At 45.4% G+C, this 15544-nt stretch overlaps 1 protein-coding gene and 1 non-coding gene across 3 annotated transcripts in view; both read left to right on the plus strand.

Annotated features, from left to right (window-relative positions):
• Positions 1-15544, plus strand: part of LOC120236933 (paralemmin-2) — a 137242-nt gene that overhangs the window by 77658 nt on the left and 44040 nt on the right. For both annotated transcript variants that reach the window (XM_039240023.1, XM_039240033.1), the window contains exon 3: positions 1746-1876. In XM_039240023.1, the coding sequence (XP_039095954.1) occupies positions 1746-1876 (131 nt within the window). The remainder of the gene's footprint in view (positions 1-1745; positions 1877-15544) is intronic.
• Positions 6888-6994, plus strand: LOC120237760. Its single transcript, XR_005530039.1, has one exon. It is a non-coding gene; the product is annotated as a U6 spliceosomal RNA (small nuclear RNA).

Genomic DNA, 15544 nt, shown 5'->3' on the forward strand with positions numbered 1-15544 from the left:
ACCAACAATGATTTATAAATAAAAGGCAAGAATAATTCAGTGAAAAACACGGCTACTTGGACACCATACTGATGTGTTGCTAAAAACAAGTCCATTCAGAAGTGTTGGAATTCTAAACATTGCAACTGCTCCTATACATCCAGCAGGGTCTTCACAGCCCCACGTGGCTGCTGGATTTCTCAATAGAATGGTAAGTTAGAACCATTAGTGAATTCTAACTTATTATTACTAAATGTTGGCAATTTTTAGTAACTCATAGCTTTATAATAAGTGACTTTTATTTCTTAATCTCAAGAAAAATGAGAGCCTCCAGAACTTGTCTAACTTTTGCTAATAAGAGCTGTAGAAAGGAAACTGAAGTATGAATTTGGTGTCTATAATATTAGAGATATTCCACTCTCTCATTTCTGTAAATTTAATTGGCTCCAAGCTATGCATAGCCTGGCTCTTAATCATCATAAGGGTTCCCTTTCTTTTACCCTGCTCAGCCTGCCTGACTAGGTCAAACCAGATTCTGATGGAAGTGATGCCTGAAGCCAGGGAACCCAGTGCTTATTCTATACATCATCTAGGTTGAGTGGCTTCAAAGCCATTATAGGACCAGGGAAAAACTGGTCACATGCCCTGCTTCTGGTAGACTCGGGGTGCACCCTTTCAAGGCATCCATTCCCAGGACAGCTGACCTGCCCAGGGTTTGCTTAGCCATGATGCCCAGAGTCCAGGCTCTGCAAACATCCAATAGCCACCATCTGCCATCTGGGGACCATGTAATGAAACCCAGATCAAAAATCTTCTCCCACACCTTCCTTGCCTTGCTCTTCATTTTAGGGAGTTTCAGCATGCCTTTCTTTTGAGCTGTTTTCATTTCCCTTCTCAAAGTGGTAGCCGCTCCCTCCCGACCATTGACCTGAGACTCAAAACCTTTTTCTTTCACTCCACAATATATTAGTACACAGGCACAAGTGGGGTGCATTATTTTAATACCACTTGAAGACCACTGCTGAGTATGGTTGAGAATCATTAAAGAGCTTATTTCTTTTTTAAGTGTTTATTTATTTTGAGAGAGAGAGAGCGCAAGCAAGCAGGGGAGGGGCAGAGAGAGAGAGGGAGAGAGAGAATCCCAAGAAGGCTCCCAGCTGTCAGTGCAAAGTGGGATCATGACCTGAGTGGAAATCAAGAGTCAAACGCTCAACCGACTGAACCACCCAAGAGCCCCCATTAAGGAGCTTCTGAGAAGAGGCATGACGTAGATTACTCTTTTTGGAAAAACACTGTAAGATGGACTCGATATTGGGTGATCTTAAGAATTATATAAAGAATTGTAGTTGAACAGAAAAGTGTCCTTATGTTTTAGAGATTAATACCAAAGTACTTATGGGTGAAATGTCATGATGTTTATTTCCTTTAAAATGCTTTGGTGAAAAATATGAGAAAGTATGGCAAACTGTCTATGATTGTAAAGCTAGATGAGTTACACTGGCATTCATTAGTCAGTTTCCTCTGTTTTTCTGTATGTTTTCAACAACTTTTTATAGTAGAAAATGTAGAAATAAGTCCCTCTGGTGGTGCTCTAGGGGTTGGGCCCCAGGGGAGGGAAGTGGGGAGCCAAATTAATGAGGAAGGGAGGGCAGCAATTCAGGTGAACACAGACGAGGGGCAGAGCTAAAGCCGAGGCACCGCCCACACAGAGAGGGCTGTGGACTGAAAGGTATCATCTAGTCTGTTCTCTTCCCTCATTCCCACAGTCCAAAGTGCTTCGGGAAAAATGGCTGCTGCAGGGTATCCCCGCTGGAACTGCCGAAGAGGAGGAAGCCAGGAGGAGGCAGTCTGAGGAGGATGAGTTCAGAGTCAAACAACTGGAAGATAACATTCAAAGGTAGGTGGTTCCCAGCCCAGGGCACCCGGCTCCTCTTGGTTGGTCTCCACATCTGCTTTCGCTCGCGATCAACCTAGTGAATTCCGCTGTGTTGGTTCCCAGCCCAGGGCACCCCCACCCTACTTTGTGGTTTTACAGTGCAGTAACCACTACCCTCCTCTAGAGGGCCTTTCTCAGTGCTGGCCTCCTTTCCCAGAGCTTCGGAATTCTCTTCCTAAGCAGAGTATCCTTTAAACTTTTCCAGATAACCCCGAGTTATTACTCTGGGTACTAATTATTGCATTGGGCTGTCATTCAGTAAAGTGATGTTGTCCTGGACCAGGGAGGTGTTGGGAGCAGCTTGCCCCTTCACTAAATGCTCTCCTTTTGAGTTCTTCCATCAGCTTTCTTTCGTGTTTTTCCTCCTATGAATCAGCCTGTTAGCCGTTATTGCTGCTAGAGTGGGTCTGTTTTCAGATTTGCTGCATTTGGTCAATCTGAAGTGGGGAAACTAGAGCTGGGGGTCTTGGAATGGAAAGGACAGAGTATAGAAGAGCTGAGTGAGGGCACCCTGTTCTCTAAAAATTCACTTTGTGTTGTCTGCTTACTCTGCTCAGAGGGTGAGTCGGGTTCCTTTATGGTTCTCAACCAGGTTCTGAACATTACCGTCTGAGAGATAGACCCTCCTGTGGCCAGTGTTGGCCAAACTCATAAAAGAGGAAGAACATAGGTTTGCACTTGAAAACTGTAGTCACATCAGGTCCCAGACATCTAGCCAGAGATATGAGATGGGGGCGCTCAGAGATGCCTTAGAACCGAATCTCCCCCTCCATCCCATCCCACCAAGCCCCACCTCAAATATCAACTTCCAGAGCTTCATCTCTTTCTCCTGGGGGTGCACACTCTTTTAGAACACAAAGGGTGAGAGCTACCTGGCTACCAGCCTTCATACGGAAGAGTGAATGAGGTCTGTGAGAGTATCTGAGGACTCCAGTAATGTCGCCAGGGAAACAGACTGGCTGTCAGCCCTGGGCCCTCATGTCCCTTAAAGAGCTCCGAGAGCAGCTTAACTAAACTTTGCTTGCAGGGAAACCAGCTAAGGAAAGCTTGTGTGTGATATGCACGTGTGCACATGCGTAGACACACACACGTGTATATGTGAATATGTGTATATACACACACACTCTTTAGAATACATAAAGGCTAAACTATTACCAGCCATTTTAGATAGATAGATAGAGAGATAGATAGATAGATAGATAGATATCATTAGAAGAAGAAAATTTTAGTCCTGGAAATATGGCATCAAGTTTGGAGGACAAGTACCTCCAGAATATACGAAAGGCCTCCCTGTTGGAAGCCCAGAAGGTAGAAGTGGAGTGGGGGCAGGATGGGGTCACTCAGAATCCTGAGCCTCGGGGGTTTCTCTCCTCAGAAGTGGCTCCACTGGCTGCGTCTCAGACAAGAAGAGGGAGCCAAGGATAATTGAAACCATTGACAATATAATAGGTTGGGGAGGAAAAGGCCCCTCGGAGGAGTGGTGTTACAGGAAGTCTCAAAGTGGCTGTGAGTCGATGGTGCTGTCACCCATGGTGACAGTGGATGCAGTGCAGAAGCATCTCTTTGTCATCACTCTGGTTAAAAGTTCCATCATTTTCTGCCTCTTTCTTACTGACCTTACATCACCACAACAGACAGGTCTGGTACAAAGCAGACACTCCACAGCGATTTGGTGAATGAAGATTTGGGACCGGGTTCCCCACATACTGGGCAAAGGAAGCCTGAGAGATTGCTCTCCAGTCTCACTTGGCAAAATCCTAGGAGCCAAGTGGCTTGAGCAGAGTCTGTTCACTACCTCGGATGTGAAGGGAGACAGTATACACACTGATGGGCAGAAGAGTTTGTTGAAAATCATTCTTTTTCAAAAACTGTGTATCTTTTCTCACTGAGTCTGACAGGTTCATTTCAACTAGTAGGGGTTACAGATGGGAGGCAAAAAAGATTTGGAAAATAGGATAAAATTAGTTATATGATCTTTTCTATTTTTCTTAAATGGCATTAAAAGATGCGGTCTTCCCACCAAATTGGCAGTTTCTCTTTGGCTTGCATACACATTAGATCACTCTTTTGGCCGCATAAGTGGTAACTCTTACCTGTGGGATGAGCCCACGTGTAGGGAGAGTCTTAAATTGAAACTGAGTTTTGGCTAAAGTGGCCATTGAAGTGAAGTATTAGAGTTAGAGGCTAATATATTATTTATGTGGGCGTCACCATATTCAGAAAAATAAAGAAAATCTCTTTTTATCTTTTGAGTCAACAGAATAAAGAGCTCACTCAATGTATGCAGGCCATCTCTCAGAGCCCCTTGAAGAGATAGATACCCAAGCCAGAAGGAAAGAAATCATAGAATCCTAAAAGGATGGGGGTGGGGGTGCTTAGGCCTTGATTCGGGGAGCATTTCCTTCTGCCACAGTCATGGCTCTGCTGGGCATTGGCCATTTGCTGGGGGGTGAGCTGCGTTCCCTGGAGCTGCTTTTCTGTAGCAGCAGGGTGGCCGATGGGCATCTTTCCTCCTCACAGCCTCCGGAGGAAGGAGTGTCCTCCTACCCTGGAAGTCAGTTTCTGCTTCCCCTCATCTTACTTGCAACTTCTCTACTGGAATCATTAGCGACTTCAAGATCTAGTCTCAAGGGAAGAAAGGAGCTGTCCTGCCTCTTCCCTTAAAGGACACTCAGCCCTCAAAGCCACTTTCCTTAGCCAGGCATGGCTTAGTTCGCTCTCACAGTCCTAGCCGTTTGAACAGCCCTAAAGGCTCATTGGAAGCAAAGGAATCCTGCAGTTTCTACAGTCTAAGCGGATGGGCTGGTGAGCTCTGCTTACTTTGGCTGAGCTCAGCCGAGGGACTCCAGGACATAGGTCAGACGAGTCGGTGCTTTTCCCCTGCACTAATGAGCTCACCATGACTGCTTCCTTTTATGGCAATGGCAGAGGAGCAAGGGGACTGAGCAGAAACAGAACTGCCCATAAGCCATTAGCCAAAGCAAGTCATGGCCACCCGGAACCCAAGGGGAGGAGATATTCGACCTTCAGTGGGAGGAACTTCAGAGTTGTGTGGCAAAGGGCACAGATATAGGGGAGGCTGAAAATGAGGGGCTAATGGTTCCCTCTTCCAGCAGTGTGATTGTTCAGTTGAAAACTGCAGATATTAGACAAAGTCCAGAAATGTGAATTCACGAGGAAGAAGATGAGCTAAAACAACTTGAGCATTCAGAGGGGCAGGGAGAAGAGAATGAGAGAAAATAGGAGTGGCTTCGAGATCAAGTTTAGAATCTGATCTTTATATGATAGGAATCCTGGAAATTGGCTACAGAGCAAATGTGGCAGAACCACTAAATAGAGGAATTCTAAAGGAAACTTGCTGTGTTTGAAACCGAATATCAATCTTTAGATCTTTAGATTTGGGTCCGCTAATCTAAGTCACTCCTGAGCAGTAAATTAGATTCTCCTAAAGAGATATGTGAACTGTCTTCAAATGACGAAGTATATTAGTACAGTTGTGCCCTGAAGGCATTCTAGTCCCTGCTGGTGAACCAGAAGTAGTTTGAAGAACCTGAAGGAACAATAGAGAACAGTAATCAAAGAGCAGAGAGAATGCCTACAAGGAAAGAGGAATGGAAATCTGTGTTATTTAGTTTGTAAAAAGAAAAGATAATAGTAACCTAATTCATAACTTTAGTAGTGTATATAGGATTTAGGCCATGTCTTAATTCTGTATGTATGGGCCATTCTGAATTTGATAAAGACTTCAAATAAAGCATGAGAATTTGCCCTTAAACATGTCTCCTTTCTTTAGAGATCGTCAAGAAGAACATCACCATCTTTCCATTTGAGTCTAAAATTCTATGTAGTGCCAGCAATCATACAAGTTCCAGGTTTACAGGCATGTTTTTGTTGTTGTTATTTTACCAAAATGTTGTTTGTAAATTGGTGGTTGTTTGGAGCTAAAAACGTCTCTCTTCCAAGACTGTACTATGTGGTACTTAGATTTTGAGGGCAGCCCATAAAAAGGGAGGAAGGGAAGGAAGGAAGGAAGGAAGGAAGGAAGGAAGGAAGGAAGGAAGGAAGGAAGGTAGGAAGGAAGGAAGGAAGGAAGGAAGGAAGGAAGGAAGGAAGGGACAAACGAATGAACAAACGAATGAACGAAGGAACTAGACTCTTAAATCCTGGGCATTGGAATCACCTGGGAAGCTTTTGTAAAAACAAAACAAAACAAAACAACAACAACAACAACAAAACAAAAAAAGACAGATTCCCAGTTCTTATTCCAGGAAATTTGGATTCAGTGACCCAAGTGAGGAGTCCTGTTTTTTTAAAGAGTGTTCCAGATAATCTGTGCAAATCACAGCCAAGTTCAAGAAAGGTTGCTATAAATGGAAAAAAGAACAGACCATAAATAAAATTGAATTAATTAAGAGCACTAAAGCACTGCAGTGATTACATGAAGACAGTGGGTAAGGAAGAAGAGGGCTGGTCACTACAATGGATAAACAGATGGTCATTCTGTTGTACAACTTCTCCCTGGCCAGTGTCAGGATAGCCCAGTCTGTTACTTATTTTCTTGGCTTGCTAGAAACCAGAGGTAAAATAGGCTAAAAATGGTCAGAATTGTTGAAAGTAAAATCTTTACAAGGTTTCTTTAAAAAAATTTTTTTTTATTTCAAATGTCACATCCTTTGAGTGCTTTATTTCCTATTGGGGTGCCATGTTGAGAAAGCCTGAAGGATTGGTCTGGCTTGGGCTCATTGTCAACCATTGTCCGTGCTGTCACTGTATGTGATGGGTCTCTGGAGCCACACGTGCACCTCACATTGCTACCCTTGGAGACTTCTGACAGTTAGATCCATGCGGCCTGTGTCTACTTCACATCTGCTCCAGTCAACAAGTCTTGGTACTTGCCCTGTCACCTTCCTGCTGAAGATCCTCTTTCTAATTTCGTCAGGTTTTAGTCACGTCTTTGCAATGTAGTGTTCTAGCGCTCTCTTCAGCAGCACATATACTAAAATTGGAACGATACAGAGAAGATTAGCACAGTCCCTGCATGAGGATGATATGCACATTCATGAAGCTTTGAAAGTTAAGTGTTAAATTTCTTCGATTAGTGAAAACTATGGGGGAAATTTGTTCCCCCCACCTTGGAATTATCCCAATGAGGATGAGGAACTTCAGGAACTAGTAAACGAAAATGGAACGAGCTCTCCTAAAGCCAGGGTATTAATTCTAGCTCCTGTTAATTTGCTGTGTGACTCTGGGCAGGACTCACGCTCCTTCCGGTCTCAGTTTCTTCATCTTTTCAGTGAAAAGTCTACCAGGATCTTCCAGCTCTGGTATTCTGAGAGGCTCTAATTTGGCAAGTTGGGTAGAGATCCCTTTTCCGAGGAAATATGCCTGTGTAGAGAAAGGCTGCTGTTGTCGAAGGAAGTGGTTTAGGAGACAGGCCAGAATCGGGGAAGGAGATTAGTTTCTCAGGAGACAAAAGCCCCATGTGTGAATCACTGACTCATCACAGCGATGACTAATTCATCTGATCACCAGTCAGTTCTAAAATATGTCCCATCAAATATTGATTGAATAAAGCATTGAAGTCCCAGTTGCTAACCTGGAGAGGGGGCATTGCAGCTTTTAAAAAGAAAGTTCAAGACGCACATGAACTGGCCCATTTCTGCTTCTGAATTAAGATCCTTGGAGTGCTTCTCTTGGTCTCTGATGAATACCAGAATTCGCTTAATTTTCTGCATTGTTACGAGGTTCAGCGCTGAAGACTGGAGACATTAGGCATAAGCATGTGTGTGTTGTATGATGGGATTTTGGCAACCAACAAGAAGACAGCCATCCACAAATAGCTGTTCTAGAAAAGGCAACCACAGAAATGTTCATTGGAATCACAAAGGACACTTGCTTGCAATTCAATCTGTTCTTCATCCTATTTTTGACTCCATGATGCACTGCTCTTCCGCAGCAGGGCTCGGAGCCCTTACATGGGCATTCCACATCTGTTGGCTCCCAGCCTGGGGCCCTGCCCCGCACAGCCACATCTGGCATTCAGCCCTGGTCTCCTTCCCATTCTCCTTGTTTTGCCATAATAAAACCACAGATACTATAAACCACAGAGGGAGGTAGTGGGATCACTTCATCATCTATTATTCCTTGGTCTCTTACTCTCTTCTGGGTCGCTAGCATTTTGGTCTGCACTTAACTCATCAATTTTCTTGTTTTTATCCTCATAACACTGCCATGAAGTAGCAATAATAACAATGATGCTTGTAATAACTGTTCAGAGAACTGAGGCTTAGTAGATAAAGGAACTTGTTGCCCCAAATGACCCCGTAATAAGTGAAAAAGTGAAGAGTGCCTGGCTGGCTCAATTGGTAGAGCATGTGACTATCGATCTTGGGGTCGTGCATTTAAGCCCCACGTTGGGGGTAGAGATTGTTTTAAAAAAATTAGTGAAAAAGTAAGTATTTCAACTGGCTCTAACACCAAAGCACTTTCTCAAAAATTCTGCACAAAAGTTATTTTAAGTTAAAAGTTGTTGAGACGTGATGTTCAGTGAAATCACACTGAAGTTCACCTCATGATGAGGATGCCTGCTTCTCCCTCCTCAGCCCCCGCCAGTGTCTCCTCAGGAAGCGGTGTAGCAAATGTGCCCTTGTGAGTGGTCGTCATGGCTCGGAAGGCTGCCCCCTCATGTTCTGTCAGGAAGTAAAGGCTCCACTTTAGGCTTGGTTCCTTTCTCTCCTTCCGAAGCCCTTTGCTCCCAAGCACACTTTCTTGACTGTGTGCAGCCCGAGTCTCTGCAGGAAACAGTATATTGTTATGTAAGAGGCTCCCAGCACACTGGTAAGGAGCCTGGCCCTTAGAGTCTGATTGACTGGATTTGAGCCCTGGTTCTGCGTTTGCAAGTTGTTTCATCTTAAGACACAATGCAGCTGTCTGGCCTTGGCTTTCCTCACCTGTGCCCTGGGGACAGCAAGGCCCATCTTGAAGGATTGTTGTAATGTGTTCGGATCATGTGCTTTTGCGAAGTGGTGACTACAGTTGGTTGTCAGTAACTAAGAGCAGTGCTTTTGTTGTCGTTTTCTCCTCTGCCTTCTGGAACAGGGTTTCTCGACAGCAGGACTACTGATGTTTGGGCCGGAGAGTGATTGCTGTAGGGGAGGCTGTCCTGTGTATTACAGGATCTTTAGCAGAATCCCTGGCCTCTGCCCAGGAGATGCCAGTAGCATCCTCCCACCCCCAAGTGCACAATCAAAAATGTCTTCAAGCATCGTTAAATGTCCCCTGGGGCCAAAATAGCACCCCCCCTCCCCAACTGAGAAGCACTCTTCTAATGCCTGGAATTACAGGTGTTGATACTAAGCTAGTCCCCCCATCAAGTTGCTTCAGACACAGAACTGTAAAAAAGATTTATGCGGCAAAGAAGACAAGAGATCACACGTGCTGGCTTGGATGTGGAGAAAAGGATCCCTCGTGCACTGTGGTGGGAATGCAAATGGGTGCAGCCACTGCAGAAAATAGTCTGGAGGTTACTCGGAAAATTCAAAATAGAGCTACCCTCTGATCTGGTGATTCCACTTCTGGGAATATGTCCAAAGGAAATGAAAACACTAACTCAAACAGATAGCTGCACCCTATGTTCATAGTAGCATTATTTACAATAGCCAAGACACGGAAACAACCTGAGTCCATCAGCAGATAAATGGATAAAGACGATGTGATATACATGTGTGGAAGATTATTCCCCAATGGAATATTATTCAGCCATAAAAATGAAGAAATCCTACCATTCGTGACAATACAGATAGACTTGGAAGACATTATGCTAAGTGAAATTAGTCAGAGAAAGACAAATATCGTGTGATCTCATTTATACGTGGAATCTTCAAACAAACAAGGAACAGACAAGACAGAAAAGCCCAAAGCATATTGGAAAAGAGATTAGATTTGTGTTTATCAGAGGCAGAGGGTGGGGAGGAAGGGGAGATTAGAGGAAGGTGGTCCAAAGGTACCAACTTGCAGTTACAAGATAAATAAGTACTAGGATGTAATATAGAGCATGAGGACTGTAGCTGCCTCTGCTGTAGGATCTATGGGGACATTTGTTAAGAGATCCTAAGAGTTCCCATCACAAGGAGAAATACTTTTCCTTTTTTCTCCTTTTTATTGTATGAGACGATGGATGTTAGTTGAACCTATTGTGATATTCGTTTCACAATGTATGTAAATGAGACCATCATGCCGTATGACTCAAGCTTAGCGACATATGTCAGTTATCTCTCTGTAAAACTGAGGGGGAAAGATTTATGAAGATAACGGTAGTGATTTTCAGTGCAGGATGACAAATGTTCCAGTTGCTTTTAGGATGAGGCTTCTCTCAAGCAGTGAACCGTGAAAGTCAGTTCTGAGTTAGAGAGAAATGATTGCCTTCTTGTGTGCGTGTGTGTCCAATGCGGCACTGATTTTGCAAAGGCAGTGATATTATGACAGCTCATAAAACCACAGGATCTTAGTGTATACATAACTGAGGGGGGATCTGGATCAACTCCTGTCTGACACGTGAATTTGCGATGAACCCAGTGAGTGGGAGGCAATACGTAGTCTCTCCCCAAGGCTAAAAGTGACAGGGAACGCGCATCCTTACAAAGTAATACCCAAGTCCACGTTGGAACAACTCTCACTGTTATAGAGGATCCTCCTTTGGGATGAAAGTTATGTTCCCGGCAGTCTCCAGTGGTTCTCTGGTCCCTGCCCTCTGAGACCACATAGAAAAGTCCCTCTTCACAGACTCTGAGGTGTGAATGCTTATGGCCCGTGGTTAGCTCTGGAAGCTGGGACAGGTCAGGGAGGAAACACTCTTCTGTTGTGCTCAGCACGTTAGCACTGCCCATGGGTCTCATAGAGGCAGCAGTGGAAAAGCCCACTTCCAAGAGCCCTCCTATGAGGTCCCAAGCATCCTGCCTTACGTGGGCTCCGTTATAACTGCCTCATTACTGGTCAGGTAAATTGCCTTTAAGGTGTCCATAGTTATGAAAATGGCGGGAGAATTTTGTCCCTACACAGGGACGATGTAAGAGCCACATTTGGGGAATGCTTCTATACTCCTTAGGTCAATGGCTATAGTTGAAGAAATTATGCAAAGCCAACCTTTTTGGTGGCTGGTCCCAGACTTTTTGGTCTCCCCTGGTCTCCCCTCTACAAAAAGTTTCCCCTCTGAAAATCATATTTTTCTGTCCCCAAGCTGGCGATATGGCCCCTCGTAACCTCTATATTCTCGATGAAACTAAAATATCAGGTGTCCTGTTGATATTTTCTTCTTCGGTTTTCACTAATTGTGCATTGTGAAGGCAGCGGATGGTCTCTCAGACCCTTTTCAGCGAGGACAGTCTGGAGTCTTACAACATGGAGTCCCGACGGTGGAGTCTGGCGGCTGTGGTCTGGTGACCATGAGGATGCAGGCAGGCTCTGACCAGGGCAGGGAGCCCACCTGTGTAGGCAGGCTGGTTTGACACTCCATCCTCGGGGCCTAGAGCCAAGTCTGTGACCTCGCCACAACCCCACTCTGTAGCCCTTTGTTTTCACTGCTGAGGCCCAGAGAAGAGTTCGATGGGACGTGAGGCTGCTTGAGACTTGTCGCTGCAAGTCCTGCCTCCACCGGCCTTTCCAGTTCCTCCTTGTCTCACCTCCAAGCCCGAGCCTTCCTTCCCCTGAGCAAGTAGGAGATGAGACGTGCAGATCGACTCCCATTCTAAGATCCCGGTTCCCTAGCACCCTTGTGCACGGACACGAGAGGAAATGACCCCCTTCTTTCTCCCACCCTAAAAGCAACTTCTGCCCATCAGGGATTCTTTGGCTCGCTTACCCCACGTGGACACGTCAGCAGTGGGAATTTCAGGCCAGGTGAGAGGGAAGAGGTGCACAGTGGTAGGTGAGTCAGGCTGGGACACATTTCTTAGGAGGGATTTGCCTCCATCCTCGTTCTTGTCCCCTTCTTGAGAAGCTGGTTTTAGCGCATTTGGAGCACATGTGCGGTTATATTTGCAAAATGAATATCTCCGGTTTATTGTGCTCATGGATTCCATTTTCTTTATTGAAGCATAGCTGATACGGACATTACATTAGTTTCAGGTGTCCAACATCGTGATTGGACTTCTGTGTCCCTCATGCTGCGTTCACCTCAAGTGTAGCTGCCACTTGTCACCGCACAACGCTATTACGCCGGTGCCGGTTTTCTCTGCACTCTACCTTTCCTTTTCGTGATGTATCCGTCCCATAACTGGAAGCCTGTACCTCCCATGCCCTTTTCCCGTTTTTCCCACCCCCACTCCCTTTCCCCTCCCCGCTGGCAGCCCTCAGTTTGTTCTCTGTATTTATGGGTCTGCTTCCGCTCTTGTTTATATTCTGTTCTCAGATTCTAAGGCAGGAATTTGAGCAGAGAACAGCGGGATGACTTCTCTCTCTCAACAACCTGTGGGGCCTCAGCTGGGAAGACGCAAACGGCAGGGGGTCAAGCGGCTGCACTCTGTCCTCACCTGGAGATTTCTTCACTCGCACGTCTAGGGCCTGAGCTAGGGTGACTCAAAGGCTGGGACTAGTGTGCAAGGCCCCTCCGCATGGCCCTTCCACAGGCTTGGTCTTCTCAGCACACGGTAGCTGGGTTCTGCCGGGGCGCTCCCCAAGGGACAGTGTCTGGGGGCCAAGCATTGCAAGGGACCCAGCTGGAAGCTGCAAGACTTCTGTCCTGGCCCCTCGGAAGTGTTATAGCATCACCTATGCTGTATTTTGCTGGTTTCACCTGAGCCGCGAAAGCCAGCTCACTCACGGAGAGGGAAATTAGACTCTACCTCATGATGGCAGTGAACCACCACTTGGAAAGAGCTCTGGGTGAACTCCAGTCTGCTTTGCTCCCTCTTCCTTGGGCAGAAACAAGCTGTACAAATATGTGCAGTGGCCCTGCCCTCTTCGTGGTCTCCACACACCTCTTTCTTGTTGGTCATCCAGGTATTCCCAGTCTTCCCCATCAGTACATAATCTCGGGCAAAGCCAGATGAGATGGACATGAAACTTTAAGAGGCAGCTGGGGAATACAGAATTATACACGAGAACCATCCATTGTAAAATTGTAGGAAAGGTCTGATCATGGACGTTCAAGAAGCATCTATAGGAGCATGAGGGGAGGGGTACTTCACACTCAGATTAGGGAGTGCAGGTAAAACTTCCTGGAGAAGGTGATGTTTGAGGAGAAATGTTTTGCAGCTGTTAGACAAGTGTTTTTCTTTTTTTCCATTCGATTTGATTCCATTCGATTCCATTCGATTCCATTCGATTCCATTCCATTCCATTCCATTCCATTCCATTCCATTCCATTCCATTCCATTCCATTCCATTCCATTTTGTTGATTCTTAGCCAGGATGTAAATTCTATGGGAGCAAGGACTTTATTGGTCATCCCTGCATTAGTTTTCTGAGGCTGCTGTAACAAATTACCACAAACTTAGTGGCTTAAGAAACCAAAAATATATTTGCTCACAGCTCTAAAGGCCAGAAGTCCAAAATTAAGGTGTCTGCAGGGCTGTGCTCACTCCAGAAGCTCTAGGGGAGGTCCTACCTTGCCTCTTTCAGCTTCTGGTGGCTCCATGGGTGCCTTGGCTTGTAGCTGCATCCCGTTGGCCCCTGCCTCTGTCTTCATAGGGGCTCTCTTCTCCTGTGCTTTCTCCTCTTCTATCTCTTATAAGGATACTTGTCATTGACTTGTAGTCCATCCAGATAATCTCAGATGAACTCATCTCAAAAGCCTTAAATTCATTGCATCTACAGTGACCCTTCTTTTCAAATAAGGTTACATTGTAGGTTCCGGGGCTTAGGGTGTGGACATATCTTTCTGTATGTATCCCAAATGCCTAGAATACTGCCTGATGTCTATTAAGTTGCTTAATAAATACTTTTCAACTTAATTGTTGTGCATCAGCCTTAGATCGTCCATAGGATTGTCATGAGATGCAAAGCCAACATTTCCATCTAGAGACGGTACAGAGCTGTGGTTATGGACTTGATCATCAGCATTACACTTGCTGGGTTCAAATCCAGAGACTCCACTTGCCTCCTGTGAAATCTTAGGCAAGTTCTTCTAGCTTCTCTCTTCTTCAATTTCTTCTTCTACAAAAAGGAGCTAATAACAATGAGATGAGCTTTCTTAGGTAGGGGTGGTGATTAAATTAATATATGCAGAGTGCTTAGATGGATCTAGGACTTAGTACCCAATAGAGTCTGGCTTTTATTATAAAAATAAAAGAGTGATGTGACAGTGTACAATATGTTAATAATCCCAATTGCTTGATTTTAGCTGATCCCCTCTCCACTTTCAGAACCAGCAGAGGGGGATGTCACCCCCCCTAAGCTTAGCATGGTTTCAGACATATGAGTCCAGTGGTGACTGGAAAACCCCAGACTTCACTGCTGACAGGTTCAGGGCAGTAGAGGGAAGTGGAGCTGGGAGCACAGCCCTGAAGGTAGAGTGGCTGCTCCCATATAAGCATGAGAAGCGGCTTCTGTCCCCAGGGCAGCTGCTGGCCTCTCGGGCTCCATCCTGCTCTGTGATCAGCTCATGTCTACTACCCCGAGGCCCTCAGCAGGAATTCCAGGGCTGCTCAGCCTGCCTAGGACCCACCAGCTAAAGCAGAGGATGAAAAAGAACAACACCAAGAGCAGAAGAAGTAGGGCAATATGATAGGTGGATTTGAGAAGAATCCAGATCAATTGTGGGGTGGACCTGGTTGAGTAGGGTGAGAGCCTGGAGTTATCTCAGCAGGTTGTTATTATTTTTTTAAAGGTACTTTGTGCTTTCCAGTTGCTTATTAAAAAAAATCATCTGGGTTATCTGAGTGATGCCCTGCTCAGGTCCTTAGGAGACTTGCTTTGTTAGAGAGAAATGGCTAAAACCGATGCTGTTCAAAGCGTGGTCCATGGGCTGCTTCTGGTCAGGCAACTGTTTATTACAGTCTATGACAAGATAAGGACAGAAATTTCTAGTAAGGTGTTTGGGCACTTTCATAGCAATTTGACATTGCCATGGCCACCAGGAGGGTGACAGTGGACCTGTCTCACCAAACAGACCCGTGTGGGTGTTGTCACACCCCCATGGTAAGCCACATGCGTTGTGAGCCAGCTGCTAGCACTGGTGTGTGATGGGTGGAGGTAAAACCCTAGTCCTGACCACAGAGAGTCTAAGAAGCTCCACTAGGACCCGGATGGCAGAGGGATGAAGATGTGCCCCAAATCACATCTTCATCTTTTTGCCTACATGTTTAAATATGGCTATTGCCATCTTTGTGTATCATTTATCTTTAGATTTAGAAAAGAACTTGGAATGTCCTTAGAATAGCCCCTTCCCCACACTTCTTAGCTTAAAGGTAAAGAACCTGAGGCCAGGACAGACCACAGGACTCTCAGGATGACCCAGCCAGTCAGTGATCTTCCTGGAAATAAACCCGGGTCCCCAGGGCTCTTTCAAAGCTGCCATTCTTCTCCTGTAACAAATGCAAAAGCAAATTTCAGTCCCTATCAAGGAATCACAAATTCCAAATTTATACTCCAGAATGATAGGGTTTTCTTGGGTGCAGCCGGGTTATGAACACA

Source organism: Hyaena hyaena, unplaced genomic scaffold, assembly GCF_003009895.1.
Source record: "Hyaena hyaena isolate Hyena2069 unplaced genomic scaffold, ASM300989v1 scaffold_6, whole genome shotgun sequence".
Lineage (NCBI taxonomy): Eukaryota > Metazoa > Chordata > Mammalia > Carnivora > Hyaenidae > Hyaena > Hyaena hyaena.